This window comes from Rhinolophus sinicus, chromosome X (genome assembly GCF_036562045.2).
Source record: "Rhinolophus sinicus isolate RSC01 chromosome X, ASM3656204v1, whole genome shotgun sequence".
NCBI lineage: Eukaryota > Metazoa > Chordata > Mammalia > Chiroptera > Rhinolophidae > Rhinolophus > Rhinolophus sinicus.
In genome coordinates, this window is record NC_133768.1 from 116,054,185 (window position 1) to 116,068,791 (window position 14,607).

General features: G+C 57.1%; 1 protein-coding gene across 10 annotated transcripts in view; it reads right to left on the reverse strand.

The window, feature by feature from the left end:
- Window positions 1-467: 467 nt before the first annotated feature.
- Window positions 468-14,607, reverse strand: part of ZMYM3 (zinc finger MYM-type containing 3) — a 72,398-nt gene continuing 58,258 nt past the window's right edge. For 2 of the 10 annotated variants that reach the window (XM_019747930.2, XM_074324344.1), the window contains 23 exons: window positions 11,476-11,519; window positions 11,096-11,168; window positions 10,402-10,696; window positions 10,007-10,184; window positions 9,451-9,669; window positions 9,012-9,162; window positions 8,666-8,781; window positions 8,420-8,506; window positions 8,144-8,294; window positions 7,797-7,969; window positions 7,481-7,646; window positions 6,972-7,069; window positions 6,723-6,885; window positions 6,371-6,483; window positions 6,083-6,257; window positions 5,757-5,903; window positions 5,217-5,320; window positions 4,655-4,823; window positions 4,234-4,385; window positions 3,602-3,716; window positions 2,875-3,129; window positions 2,004-2,121; window positions 468-1,910 (listed from right to left, as the gene is read on the reverse strand). In XM_019747930.2, the coding sequence (XP_019603489.1) occupies window positions 1,718-1,910; window positions 2,004-2,121; window positions 2,875-3,129; window positions 3,602-3,716; window positions 4,234-4,385; window positions 4,655-4,823; window positions 5,217-5,320; window positions 5,757-5,903; window positions 6,083-6,257; window positions 6,371-6,483; window positions 6,723-6,885; window positions 6,972-7,069; window positions 7,481-7,646; window positions 7,797-7,969; window positions 8,144-8,294; window positions 8,420-8,506; window positions 8,666-8,781; window positions 9,012-9,162; window positions 9,451-9,669; window positions 10,007-10,184; window positions 10,402-10,667 (3,309 nt within the window). In that variant the 5' untranslated portion in view covers window positions 10,668-10,696; window positions 11,096-11,168; window positions 11,476-11,519 and the 3' untranslated portion in view covers window positions 468-1,717. Of the gene's footprint in view, window positions 1,911-2,003; window positions 2,122-2,874; window positions 3,130-3,601; window positions 3,717-4,233; window positions 4,386-4,654; window positions 4,824-5,216; window positions 5,321-5,756; window positions 5,904-6,082; window positions 6,258-6,370; window positions 6,484-6,722; window positions 6,886-6,971; window positions 7,070-7,480; window positions 7,647-7,796; window positions 7,970-8,143; window positions 8,295-8,419; window positions 8,507-8,665; window positions 8,782-9,011; window positions 9,163-9,450; window positions 9,670-10,006; window positions 10,185-10,401; window positions 10,697-11,095; window positions 11,169-11,475; window positions 11,520-11,613; window positions 11,895-12,476; window positions 13,160-13,895; window positions 14,036-14,519; window positions 14,554-14,607 lie in introns of those variants that run through there. The other 8 variants (XM_019747927.2, XM_019747929.2, XM_019747926.2 and 5 more) reach the window with 8 other exon arrangements.

Consider the following 14,607-nt stretch of genomic DNA (forward strand, 5'->3'; position numbering starts at 1 on the left):
TGATCCTGTCACTCCCTGGTTGGAAAATTGCTGCCTTTGATTATGCTGATCCCCAGCCCCTCCCACTTACTCTCGGAGGCCCAGGTCAAATGCCACCTCCCTCAGAAGACTCGCACATGACCTTCCTGTAAACCTGAAATGAGTTCCTTATTCCTCTGCTCTGCCTGCTGGGGATATGATCCTGGTCGAATTAATCTTTTTCTTCTCTGAAGTGTCTAATCTAGGTCCTTAAACATAGTAGGTCCTTAAAAGATAGCTATGGAGTTATTTTTTTCCCTTAAGTATTTGGAAACTTGTTATAAAAAGGACCATATTCCTAGTGGATTCATTCAGTGAGGTGGCTACAAATGATTCTCAAACTGGGGTGGGACACCTCCCTTCTTCACATCTTGAGAGACCTGCCAGTTGTCCTCTATGTCCCTCCCCCCTCCAAACACTGCTCTCCCTCCCCCATAGAAGGCAAAAAACAATTTTAACTCTTTATTTGAAACAAACAATTTCAGAGACAGAAGGTTAGTTGTGACAACAGCTTCTCACTACAACACAAGGGCGGGCATGGCTCACTGAAGGGACAGGCCAGGCACCTCAGAACAATATATACAATTTAAACAGTGGCTAAACTGGTGACAGTTATAAAAACACAAAAAGGCTGGGGAACAGCAAAGCCAACAGGGAAAGAACTGGGTACCCCCTTTGCCGGACGCTAACAGTTTTCTGGAACTACAAAGGCAAGATGGGGAAGAGAAAAAATGTAGGCATTAGGGGCAGGACCCATGCCCACGGCTCCTCACCTATCCTGACCACAGAGCCCATCCTGCATGACCCAGGGCCCCCACAGGCTTGGCCTGGCTCTTATGATGGGGGAAGAACAAGAGTGGGGAACCCAGCCCCAACCCAAGTCAGAAGGTAGTTTTTGCCTTGGGAACTGTGTCCATTGAACTAAAGGGAGGCAGTTACAGAAGGGGGCTAAGCATGTTGACACATGGCTCATGCCAAGATGGCAGAGAGCGACAAACACATAAACCAAGGGGGCAGGACTCTGCTCCCCAAACTTATAGTCATTCTCTGCCTTTGAGGAAATGAAAGCATTTGGAAGCTTTTTAAATTGCAGCACCCAGGGTTGGTGCTTGCAGGGGTGGGGAGGGGGAACGAGGTGGTGAGGGGATTCCAACAACCAGTTATCTTATGGGAGAGGAAGTGTGTGTAAGCTCTGTGTTTTAGGTAAATGGTCCCCTCGTTACTTTCAGATTGTTTCATACCTTCCATACAAGACCCTTGAGAGTGGTACTGGGAGACAGTAGAGAGGGGAATGGGCACAGGGCAGAGAAGGCAGCTGGGTTCTTCCCTTGGCCAAACCTAGGAACAAGGGGCTTTGCCTATGTGGGATGGGACCATCAGAGCTAGCAACACTTCACCCAGAGTGTGGCCCCAGGAGAAGGGCTTTACTCTGAAGCACAAAGAGAATGGCCTAGATGGTTTCTGCCCATCTCTGGGAGACCAGCCCCCAAGCACAGAGGACTGGGGCCCCATTGTTGTCAAGTGGTATGGAAGTTGGTAAAAGCCAGGGGTTCCTAGGGAAGGCAGGGAATGGATGAGTAGAAAAGGGCAGCCAGGGCCCTTCAGAAGGAGTAGCATTGGTTCCTGGGCCAGTCACCCTGTGGGGCGTGGCCACCGGCCACACACTGGTGCGAGAGATGGATGCGAAGAGCACGCAGGCTCAGTCCAGGTCCTCCTCTCCAGGACGACCCAGCTCCTCATAGATCTCGCGTACAGCCAGAATGCGGTTGAGCATACTCTCCAACATGCTCCGGTCCATGGGGATCACAGAGTACCAGAGAGGCGACTCAGCGATGCAAGAGCGCTCGGGTTGCAGGTAGAACACATCGTTGCGAGTCCGGAGGCTTTCAGGACTGCAATGGCAGGGGTGGGACATGTCAGTACTGAGGCAAAGTGGATCCCTGGGGCACCCACGCTAATGCCATTCCTGTCACTTGCCAACTCACCATTTTGACAGATAGAATTCATAGAACTTGACAGGGCAGCGCAGTGGGTTCATGCGGTTCTCACGCTGCTCTAAGATGGGAGCTTCGTCTTCTCTCTTCCGTTTCCCGGGACCCATGTCTGCAGAAGAGGCAAATGACGCAGACTTGGTAAAGGCACAGTCTCAACGAGCCACCTCCAAGTGCACCATGCAGGGCACAGGGGGGTGGCCTCGGGACACAGTACAGTCAGATAAAGAAATAAAGGCAGAAGAGTGGCTCAGTGTCCCCCCACCAGCCAACGTCCTGTCAGGGTGTCGCTCTGCAGCCCTCCTGGGTTTGCACGGCTAACATCTTACTTTATGACCTCCCCCAGGATGATTTCCTGAAGAGGTGATCTCAGAAGTTGTATATACAAACTGACAAAACAGACCCCACTGTGAGCTTATCCTTGCCTTCTCGGGTAGAGAAACTGTGATGGCCCAGTCCCCAGGACCCCAGTCCAGGTAGGAGCTCAGGTCCAGAGAACGGACCATGGGGACTGCACTCGGGTGTGTCCGGTTCCTGTTCTGCCCAACAGCAAAGAACCATGGGAAGCCAGTCCATCAGCCTGGCAACTGTCCCCACAGCCAAGACACCCAGCAGCTTCCCACATGTCTGCTCTTCCCCAAAGAAAGCAGGCAAGCAAGGAAATTGCCTTGAAATGAGGAAAGGCGGGAAGCCCGGTGACCATACTTGGGACTTGCTTATGCAGCAGCCACTGCCCATTGGATGGAAGGGCTGGCTGCTTTCACCTTTTGTGCAAACGCAGGAGTGGCAGGATGGGGAAGCCAGTGGCAAAGGATCGGGCCAAGCTGGCAGTTCAGGGGAGGCAGCGGAGGGGGCAGCGTCGTACCTCGCCCTTTTCTCTGGCGGACCGGGGCATAGTAGCGGATGCTGACCACCTTGGTGGTGCCCCGAGGGGTGGTGCATTTGCGGGACTGCCGCACCACGTTGGTGAAGGAGAGCTGCATGTGCTCCTCGGCCGTCTGCAGCCCAAAAAACTTAGTGTTGAAGAACATGAGGGTGTTGAGAAGGACAAAGGGCGAGTAGACCCCCAGCTGCTTACACTCCCACAGGTGTTCTTCCTCCACTCGGGAGAAAACTGTATCTGCAACGATCAAGGGGAGAGGCCGGTCAGGAGCCAGCACCCACCCAGGCCTGACCACATTTGCTCCCACATGCCCTGCTGACAGGCATCTCCATTCGGCAAGTGAGCGCTGTCCAGAAAACCCTGGCACCCCGCTACGTGACTCAGGACTGGATGGGGCGTTTGGTGCTTCTCTCTCCGGCCTCACATTATCGGCAGGGAGATGTGAACCTCCAGTCCCACAAATTCTTCCTCCTTTGCAATGGCCACCGAAACCCAGCCCACCGTTTGTGGTCCCAGATAGTTCTTCAGACCTGAGTCTGGAGCCCTCCTCATGCTCAAGGACACGGGCCCTCAGCCCCGAGCCACCCAGCTCCACACTCCTGCCGCAGACCCGTCGTGACGAGCGGCAGAGCAAGGAAGCCAGGGCTTTTGGGGAGCTGTAACTGCAGACTGGGAAATGGCACAGGGCTGCTAAGTCCTTGTCCCTTACTGTTGGGGAGGAGTGTGGGCTGCCAGGTACTGAGAGACTTGTTGAGTTCTTGAACGAAAGTCAGGTAGTAAAGGTCCGTGAAAATGTTCACCATTCGGTTATTTTCCAGCAAGTACTGGAGAAAGAAAAAGATACACAGGAAGCTAGACTCGAGGTCCTAGCGGAAAAGACAGCGACGATAAAGGCCCCAGGCATGACAACTGTGATAATTAGGAAATGGAGGAAAACTGCTGCCTGACTGGGTGACCCAGAGTGCTTTTCCCCAGGCATACCTCCAACTGGGGGACTGAGGCCACACTGGGGAGGAGGCAGCTTGGAGACGTCACAGGTGGTCCTTCATAAACCCAGACCTGTCCCAGTGGGAACTACACAGTACCCTAGCATCTAAGGGGCCCAGCCCTACCCATCCCCTGAGAGACACAATGGAGACGCAGGGAGCAACGATGACTGCAATGCAGCTTAGCTTTAGGAGGGGTATTCACATATGTTGTCCTGCTTGGAATAGGACAGAAAGGCTGTCTGCTCAGGGAAGCAGACAGGTGTGGAGCGGGGAGTGGGACCGAATCATTTCCAGTGGAACCCTGCCTGCTGTGTTGACAGTGACGGCAAGTCAGGTGGTGTGCAAGGGGTACCTGTTGGATGCCAAGACACAGATAGTAGATACTGTCAGGTTCGTATCGTTCACCGTTGGGTCGAGTGATTTCTCTCACAAACTGGGCCAGACCGTAGTTGAGCTCAGCAGCTGAGCAGGCCAGAATATCCTCTTTGATACGCATAGGTTTGGCTGCAGTGATGTGTAGTGGAGGTGGATGGGATTAAGAAAATGTCACATGGAGAATTTCAGTTCATCCCACCATTAACCCCTTCATCCCTTAGTCACATCCTGCTCCAGAACAGAGCACCAATGAGCACAAGAGCCCTAAGCCTTGAAACCCAGACAGCATCTCCCCATATTCCGTTACTCCTCCCCACCTCACGGAACCCCCGTAAGCGCTCACAGCCTTATGACAGCCCTGCCGCTTCTCCTCAAGCCTGTCCCCAGCCCACACTTACGGCCGAAGCGCAGTTCATCGCCCTTGCTGGTTTCTCCATTGGCATACTTCGACTGCACCCAGCACTTCCAAGCATTGACACCGTATGAATAGTTCAGCCCAGTGCAGCTGGGCTGGCTGCTCATGGAGTCCCGGGAACAGCTCTCCGAAAGCACCAGCCGCTTTTGACCCTACAGGGGAAGAGAGAGGATGGGAGTGATGGAGGTAAAGCCGAGGGCAGCATGGAAGCTAGTCAGGACAGTGTTTACCGCCAGGGGCCTGGGGGACTGATGGAAGAAGACAGCAAGCTTCCTTAGCACAGAGCCCGAGGACCAGCTCCGATGATCTTGTGAACTGGGGACAGAGCCAAGTTTGGCTGCACCTCAGTACTGCTCGGTGCTGGAGAAAGGAGGTCAGGGAAGGGCAAACTAAAGCCACTGACTTGGCTACGAAAGCACAACCCCCCCCCCACTCTCTCTCTCACACACACACACACACACACACACACACACATACACAGACACAGACACACACAGACACACACACACACACTCTTCTGTGGCTAGAGCACCCGCAGCCCTCACCTTCCTCATGGTGCGGGGAAGGTCTTGTTCAGTAGACACGTCCTCGGGCCCTACGAGGCCACAATCAAAGAGGAAGTCTACGCTGGGGTTAATGTCCAAAGGATCTGTTGGAGGGGAAAGGAAGGGAATCAATTTGTAAGATCTCAGCCATGTACCCCCCACCCGCTACTTGCCCACCTGAGTGGAGATGAGCCTCCCAGACAGCTCCCACTGTACTCGCAGGAGCCAGCACAGCTGGACCAAGAATGTGCTCAGAGGCACCAGACGCAGACTCTTAAGGAGGGAACGCTTGTAACACCACTGACCTGCACACGCGAACGTGCTTAAGATGTAAGTTTCAACTTATGTGTTTTACCACGATTAACAAAAGCAAGACTCAAGTGGAAAACTGGGCACTTGCCCCAGTATCTGTGTTCTTGCTCCCCATCACTGGGTCACGAGCAGCACTGCTAGGGTCATGCTCAGGGTCACAGGGAACCCTCCTTTCCTGATGGCACAAATGCCACTGTACTTAGTGGGCACGCCTCGAATCCCACTCACTCTTGGGGAAGTCTGCCTCCAAATCTTGCCCAGGCTCATCCAACACGTTGGCCATCTTGACAGCCATGGCCAGGACATCATCTCGAGCCGGCCCAAACAGGTCACAGTCTTCCAGAAGTCCCTCTGCACTCTGGTTGCTCACAAGATCTGGGAGGCAGAGAAGTCAGCTGTCACTGCAACTCCTGCCTAGCGGCCTCACAGGCTTTCGGGGACTCACCTCCACTATCCCCCCATCCCGCTGGGTACCAAGGCCGCCACTGTCCACCCCCTTAGGCAGACAGACTGGTAGCACCCTGGCTCCCTCATCACCGCCGTCCCTGGCATACCACAAAGGTCAGACGAGGCTTTGTCTAACTCCTCCGCCTCTGCAATCATTTCTGCCATAGCCAGGATGTCGGCCTCCAAGGGGTTTGAAGGGATCTTCACCTTCAGCTCCTCAATGGTCTCCACGATCTTGTCTGTGCTCTCCAAGGTAGTAGGCAGGAACATGGGCACAGGCACCTGGGGACACGAATCCCAAATGAACGCCAAGGAGCACGCGAGCCCGAGAAGGCCAGCTGCTGAGAGGAAGGGCTGCCAGGGTGGTCGCCATGCTGGAAGGAAGGGAAACTCACCGGGATGGGCATTGAGAAAGGCACCGGGACTTTCTGGCAGTACAGATGCATAGGCACTGGTACAAAGATGGGCACTGGGATGGGCAGCACGATGACCTGCGGCTTCCACTCTTCTGTTGACAGGAAAGGGGTCTTCTCAGAGCCCATCAGGTAGGTCACGTCCCACCCAGGGCCTGATCTTGCCTGTTGCCCCAAAAGTGCTAACACTCGCTCATCATCGCAAAATGGCCCTTGCCTCAGAGGCTGAGCTGCCACTCTGTGATCCCAGGACGGCCATATCCAGGACACGGCCCAGGGCTGGAGGCCCAGGACTGCCGAGCACAGCCGGTGGTGTCCCGCTACCCTGGCTCACCTGTCTGACTCCCTTTGGACTTCATCTCCACCTTGCAGGAGACCCCTCGGTTCTGCATCAGTGGCTTGCACATGGCCGCTTTGTTTTTGCGGGGTGTTGCTGGGGGTGGTGGGGGTGGAGGAGGGGTGCAAGCTGTGGGAGCCGAGCGGGTCTTTGCAGGGATCTGCAGGGACAAGGGAACATCGGTGCCACCAACTGCTCGACCCTCCTCTGAGACCATCCTCCCCCACCCCCAGCTTTTGCGCTGACCTTGCCCAGATTCCCAGTTTCCTCTGGGGTCTTCACTGTATTGCTGTTCTCCACTTTGGTTTGCGAGGGTGTCTGGGACTTCGACTCAGAAGAGTGACCTACAGATGAAAACAAAGGAATGCTCCCTCTGCAGAACTTGCTGTCCGTTTTCCTCGCCCGCTCCCAGCAGCGCTTCGTTACAGGTACATCAAATGCGAATGGGAAGTCTAGAATTTCTCCTCCCCTTCACTCCAGGTGTAGTCTTCTCTAGGCCCCAGCAACAGTGGCCAAGAAGATTCTTTGCTCCTACCTGGATAGGTACTCATTCCCTAGAAATACATCCTTTCTAGAAAATCAGTGGACTCTAACTCTGGAAACCTTTCAACAAGATGCCCCCTAGTACCTGCACATTCCAGAAGCTACAAGACAGCATGGTACCAGGAGCGCTAACTAGGGCTGACAGGAAAGCAAGAGAGGAAGCAGAGAGAGGTGGGGCTTGGGTTAGCAAAGTGTGCCCCCGCCTGACTCACTGTTCAGGAGGCTCTCGGGCCCGCTCTGAGTGTCCAGGTTGGGTTGGTTCTGCTGGCTGTAGAAGCGCAGCAGACACTGTTGGTTGCAGAAATGGCGGATCTGCCCACGCCAGTGGATGGTCTCCAGCAGCTTCCCCTGGCGCTTACAAGCATGGCACCGGGCAGCCTGAGGGTGCGGACAGGAAGGTCAGACCTGAGTCCCCAAAGCATGCTGCGCCCCTCGGAGGCCCCGAGATCCGAGATCGGCCCACACCTGGTCACCACACAACAACCCGTGTTCCGTGCCGCGCTCACTTTCCCCCGTGTGCCCCCTTACCTTGCAGTACCACAGCAGGTACTTGCTTTTACAGTCCTCACTGCAGAAGTCCCAGGTGCTGCCATCCAGTTGCTCGGTGACACCGCGCTGGCAGGTCTGGGAGCAGTAAGTACAAGTGATACAGCAAAGTCCCAGCTTCTTAGTGAAGTCCTGTTTGTATAGCAGCACGCAGCCTGGAAAGAATGCAGACACACAGAGATGTCCACGCTGTGAGACCTGACCCCTTCAAGGTGCTACCCCTGCAGCCTTTCCCAAACAGCCTCTCGGGCTGCAGCCCTAGCCCCCCTGACTGCCCGCTTCCAAGCCTCCTCCTTTCTGTGCCACTGGCCCGTACCCCTTTCCCTTACCTTCACTGCAGAAGCTCTTCTCCACCCCGCTGAATCGGAGCTTCTCATGCAGGAGTTTCTCCTGCCGGCAGTGCTCACACTGGGACACCACGCCCCGAAGTCGCTTGAAGTCCTCACAGCAATCACGGCAGCAGAACTGGAACACCTGGTCCTGGGATGGGGGCACAGGGCAGGGAGAGAGCTGTGCCATCTGCACCCGGCGAGAGCCAAGCGGAAGGACCCCTTCAGACAGATGTCTGGTCATGTGGCAACATATGGGCAGGGTGGGGGTCTTACCTGCCAGTCCAAGACCTCAGGCTTGCCACTGAAGAGGCTGTGGCAGTAGTGACAGCTCAGGTGAATGCCCCCCTCAGGGCTTGTGCGCTGGAGGGAAGGAAGACAAGTAAGGGAGGGGCACGGGCTGTGTGCTGTTGTGGGGAGAGGAAGTCCGGCTTGTTCCTTGCTCTGCCCAGGCCTCCCGACCCCCGTCTCACACCCTGCTCGGGTGCCACACCCCTGTCCCTGGTCCAGGGCCTGAAGTACCTGGAACTTGGTCCAGCAGCTGAGGCTGCAGAACTGGTAGACTGTGCGATCGACCTTGTTGTAGTAACAGGGCTCAGAGAGGCTGCGGCGGCAGAAGCTGCAGGGTCGGGAAGGGCCTGGGGCATAGAAAGAAAGGGGAGAGCGAGGGAAGGAGGAAGAAAGAGAGACAGAGAGAGAGAGACAGAGAGAGAGAGACAGAGCACACAGAGGTGTGAGGCGCTGCGGCGAAGGAACAGGAAGTCCGGGAAGATGTGCCTGGCTGGGCAGCAGGGATTACTTTAGAAGAGGGGAGTATGGGGTAGAAGGAAGACCAGCAGGGTCTCAGAGAAGAGGGCTTGGCACCTACCAGTGAGCCCTGCCTGCTTCACTTTGTAAGAGGTGGTACAGCAGAGGGAACAGAACAAGCTCGTCTTGCCATTACGGTCCACATGTGAGAGCATCTCAAAGTTCTTACACAGGGTCTTGCACCAGACACATGGGTACACACGTGTGTTTTTCTGTGAGGATGGGGAAGGAGAGGCTGAGGCTGGATTTGTCCCTTCACTTTTATTTTTAAAATTTTTAAAACATGAGATATTTCAAGCATACAAAAAAGTATAGATGATGATATAACAAAGACCTGTGTATCCACCAGCCAGCTTCAAAAATAAAACATAACAGATACAATTGAAACCCCCTTTATTTGCTTTATTCCTCCCAACTCTCGACCTGTCAGGCACCTTTATTTATGGCCCAAGAACCACACCCCCTTCCAAGGCCCTCTAGCACTACTCCCTCGGCCCCACCTTCTTGTACGCCCCCAAGCACGTTGTGTTGCAGAACCGCTTCTGTTGGCCCTCATGGAAGAGGAGCTCGGGGCCAGGGCTCCCAGTCTTGGTGTAGATGTAAGCGCCGCACTGGTCACAGCAGTTGGTTTTCAGTCCCTTGTTGGCCCGGAATTTGGAGAAGCACGAATCGCTGCAGAGCCGGTGGACCACGCTGCCATTGCTGACCTCGTGCAGGACCTGCCACACACACAAGCCCTGAGCTGGGGCCTGACCACCGCCACCCACCCACTGCAAGGACAGCCTGCCCCCCTCACCCTAGACCTTCACAGCAGACCGTGCGCCCAGGGACCCCCCAACCTGCGCATCAGGCTGCCGACGTGATGCTGAGGTCCCGGGAGGGAAGGAAGTCGAGCTGCACACATCCTGGAGAAGCTCTATCCTTGAATACACTCCCGCGATGGCTGCCTTTCCTCCCCAACCCCTCCTCCACAGGGCCTGGCCCCTGCAGCCCCAGGATTGCAGGGGCGGGTCAGGGCTGGCCAGGCTCTGTCACCAGCCCCTGGAGCTTCCTCACCTCTCCGGTCTTCTGGCATATGCTGCAGCGAGTGGCATCGGCGGGGTCCCCAGCCTGGGGGATGGGGCGCTGCTGCTGGGCCTCATACAGGGAGAGGCAGACGGAAGTGCAGAACTCATGGAAGGAGCCTCCTGAACCTGTCTGTGCCACAACCAAGTCCTTGGTGTTCCAGATCTCCCTGCAGGTGGGGACGGGTGTGAACATTCACTCGGTACCACCACCGCCATCTCATGCCATCAGCTTCCACCCCTCCCTGGGATTCACGGCCAAAGTGTGCTCAGACCTCCTTCCCAAACCGCCTCCCTCCCAATCCCACTCTGCTGGTTTCCTCTGCCCCATGCCTCACAGTACCACGCCCCTGGGGCCCAGGCAGGCCAGGCCAGACCAGAACGTACTTCTTGCAGAAGGTACAGGTCTTTTTGCCTGAGGGCTTCTTTGAGAAGGTGGTGAGGCAGGATGAGGAGCAGAAGAGCTGAGGCAGCCCCTTGCGCTGGTAGGCTGTTTGCCCCTTCTGCAGAGGGGTCCGGCAGTGAGCACAGGTCATCTTGGTGCCCACCGAGGAGCGGCCGGCCCTTTGCGCCACGCTGGAGCGCAGGGACATGCGTGGAGAGCGCCGGGGCCGGAATGGCACAAAGTCCTCATCGTTCGGATCATCTACCATGGCGTCAGAATCCTCGTCTGACACTGGAACTGACGGGGTGGGGGTGGGGGGTATCAGAAAAGGCTACCAGGCCAACTCTCCAGCCACCCCCCCCACCAACAGGTAGCCGGCTGCTCGTGGCATCCCCTTGGTTCTTGCCTTTACCTCCCACCCCAGCACATGGCACTGGCATTGTGGGCCAGTGGTGTCACTGTCCCTTAGTGACTCTGTCATCTCCCAGAGAGGGGGAGGGAGGGCTTCTTCAGGGACAGAGATGGCACAGCTGAAAGAGGAAACTCCATTCTCACTGCTCTTGTTTTCAGTCTCCCCCACTGCCCCTGGTTCCCATGCCAACCCAGAGCAGAGAGAGGCACTTCACACTCCGCATGGAGCCAGGAGGTCCGTGGCGCCACATCCCACTCGGTCACACTTCCTCAAGTCCTACTCACTGCTCTCAGTGGAATCCACAACCTCAGGTTTTGGAGGCTCCGCTCTCCGAACGCGCTCGCTTCTCTTCTGCACCTTGGGAACACGGGAGGGAAGGAAAGCTGACACCAAGCCAGGCTGAAGGGCCAGCGGCACTAGTGCAGGCTTGGGGGGGTGCAGAGATGGGGGGGAGGGAGAGCAGGGACCCTCGTCCCAGCCCTTCGCTGGAGGGGAGAAAAGGAAGCTGGACTTTCTCCCTAAGAAGCAGGAGATACAAGAGCTCCCTCCCTCCTCCTAACTGCTCACGCAGCCCTCCACAGAACATCTGGGAGGCAAAATGAAGGGTCTGTCCTCCCCAGAGCTATAGGGGGAACCAGACTCCTTCCAATCCCCTCCCCCTCACCCTCTCAGGCGGCTTCTCACTCGCCTTCCCAGTCAGGCCATCTCCTGCAAAGGAAGCAGAAAGCAGCCTAAATCTTGAGCCTGCCCTCACACCCCCTCCTGGCCCAACCTCCGCCTCCATTCCTGGGGAAGAACTTACTCAAAACTGAAAGGGAAAACTCGAGTGCCTGTGGCTTCTTGGGGCCCCTCTCAGGGTTACCTCGAGCTCTGCACTGAGGGGAGGGTGGTGGTGCAGCTATTGTCCGTGAAAACCCCCACCCTTCCCACCAGCTGTCGGTCCCAATCATTGGGACTTGAGGAAACACAGGTAACACACCTTTCATGGAGAATTTACAGTTTACCAACAAAAACCAATGAAATCCCCCAAAGCTAGATAGGAAGGGGAGAAGGAAGCAGTAAGGTATGGGTAGGTCCCCTGGACTCAGGTGGTTACATAACTGCTGGGACCCTGGTCACAGCCTGGAAGGGCACAGCGCTAGGCAGATCAGGGAGAAAGCAGAGCGGCTCCAAGTCTAGGCTTCCCCTCCCCTCCCAGGCACTGACTGGTAAGCCCTGCGTTTATTTCTACCATCCCCTGAACTCATGACCCTATTTATCATTCATCAAACCCAGAAACCCCACTCTCATCTAGAACAAAACAGCTGGAAAGATCGGAGAACCAACAAGCCCGGGGTCCTCCCCAAATCCTGAAGGAAGGACCCTGGCACCAAAAACCCACTGGGGGAAGAAAATGGGCATCTTTCCCACCAAATCCACTCCTCCAACCCAGCCCCTGAAACCTCAGCCCTGTGCCTCCCCCACAGCAGCTGAGCTTCTCCCACCCTCACCTTGCTTCCTCTTCCTCACCACCACCTCCATCCCTCCCTTCCAAACCCCAACTCCTCCTCCTCCTCTCCCCACCCTCTTCCTTCTCCCCTTGCTTCCTACCTTACCACACAGCTGCCCCTCCTTCCCCCCACCCCTCTCCCCAGCCTCAATTCTCCAGCTGAGTAGGCAACCTACCTGGCAAGGAGGGGTGTGCAGGGGGGCTAGGGCCCCCAGGTTTGCTCTGAGAACTGTTGATTCCATCCCCCAGAGTCTCTCCCACTGAAGGGCTGGGGGGGCCATTTGGGCTCTGTGGCCGCCCTTGGGGAAGCTCCTCCTCCTGCCCAGGGGAGCCCCTTCTCCCTGTAGCTATGGAGGTGGTCTCCTCTTCAATATGTGGGGACTGCAGGGTTATTGGAGAATCTGGAGCCAAAGGTTCTAGCAGCCCCTCGGGTGAAGAGGGGTTTGCCCCAGCCTCTGGGTCAGGTGGCACCACCTCAGGGGTCTGACCCCCTGGTCCAGGCTCTAGGGTCTGATCTCCTGCATCCCATGAAAGGGTCCCCTCAGGACCATGGTCCACCTCTGGGGGGGAGGGGGCTTTATAGAGCAGCCCCCCCAGCCCCAGCAACTCAGTGGCTCCATCCAGGACTCCGGGGTCTTTTTCCAGGCCAGCAGGGGTATCAAGCAGGTCCAGGGCTCCTGAGGATGGAGAAGGGCCAGGGGGAGCCCATCCTCGAGTTGGGGCAGTCTGGGATTCCAGTAGGTCCTCTCCAAATTCCATGTCTACTGGAAGGTCTCCAGCCAGGGGCTTCTCTGGCAGGGTCAATGGGTCAAACGGACTGGGGAAATCCCTGGGGTCCATGAGGATGACTGGATATGGGCTGTAGATCAGGGGTAGAAGAGGGGGCAGAAGAGGTGGTCTTCACCACAATTCCTTCTTATATAGGCTCTGGGACACACCCCATCATCCACTTGGACTTCTCCTGGACAGCCCCCACCGCAAACGAGAAGCATTTCCACAGGCTCTAGTCCAGTGACCACTCCCCCCACCACATACAGCGCCCCCTGTGGGGAGAGGCGTTCCCCGCCCTGGCCCTGTGCCCACACTCGCCGGGCAGTCCGTGGTTCCACCCGTCCTCCTGCCCCCTCCACCCCACTGCAATTCTCAGTTCCCCTCCCCTTACCTTTCGCCCCCCACTCGGGCTGAACGCCCCTTAGAGTCTCCTAGGGCCGTTGCCACCAGGAGCCTTTCCTGCCCCGCGATCTCAGTTTCTATCCCCCCTCTCCTAGAGCCCCCAGCTCCCCAGTCGTTACCCACCCTGTCTGACCCCACCCCCCGCCCCGCGCTGCATGGTCCTCCCTCAGCCCTTCCCTCGCCCCCACAAACTGCCCTTCCTAACCCCTCCCCCCCAGTTATCTTTCAGGGTCGCCCACTTCCTCGGCCCCGTCCCCCTTTCCTATTGCTCCCCCAGTCCTCCTTCTCCTGTTGCCCACCCCCCACCTCAGGCATTTACAGGAAGACATTTTGGAGCTACGATCTCTCCTTAGACCCCCCTCCCAGCTACTGCGAGATCCCGCCAGCAGGTTCGGTTCGGCTTGATCAGGCCCGACCCCTACCTGCGGCAGGGTTAGTGTAACGGCTACAAGCCTAGAACTGCAGACAGCGACGGCCCCGCGCTCCTTCTCCACCTCCCTCCCTAGCAGCCGGGACAGGGGTCGCGGCCCCTTTAAATGGCAGCGCCGCTCACAGAGCCCAGCGCTCTGCACCAGGCGGGCGGGCGGCTCCAGTAACCAACCCCATTGGCTGGCTCCGGGAGGGGGCTCGCGAGACAGCGCCGGCCCCCGGCGCGAGACTCCCAGCCCAGCGGCCACCTGGAAATTGCGGAGTGGAGCTTAGTCGGTGGAGATGGAGCTTGAGCCCCCGCCCGGGGCCCCGTTAGTTGAGGAGGAAAAGATAGGCTCTGGAGCTTTGTAGCCCGACCCCGGGAAAGGCGGCACCCCCTTTCCACCTAAGGGCCGAGTACACTAACCCACAAAAAACAGATCTGCGCACCTGCTTCCCTCACCTGGCTCAAGAGTCTGCCCCCGCCCCGCCGTCACACCCGTGCCCGCCCTACCTCCTGGAGCCCACTCTACCCGTGATCCCCTCCTCTCATTCAAATGGTTCCCGGTCCCCTCCCCCTCCCCGTGTCTCTCTTCGCTTCCCACTCGTGTTTAACCACCCCCCTCAACAGTCCCTACCTACGCCATGCAGCAAGCGCCTGCCAAGATTACCCTCCCCCCAACCCCACCTCTCTGGGGCCCGCCCCCTGGGTGACTGTTAGGGTAG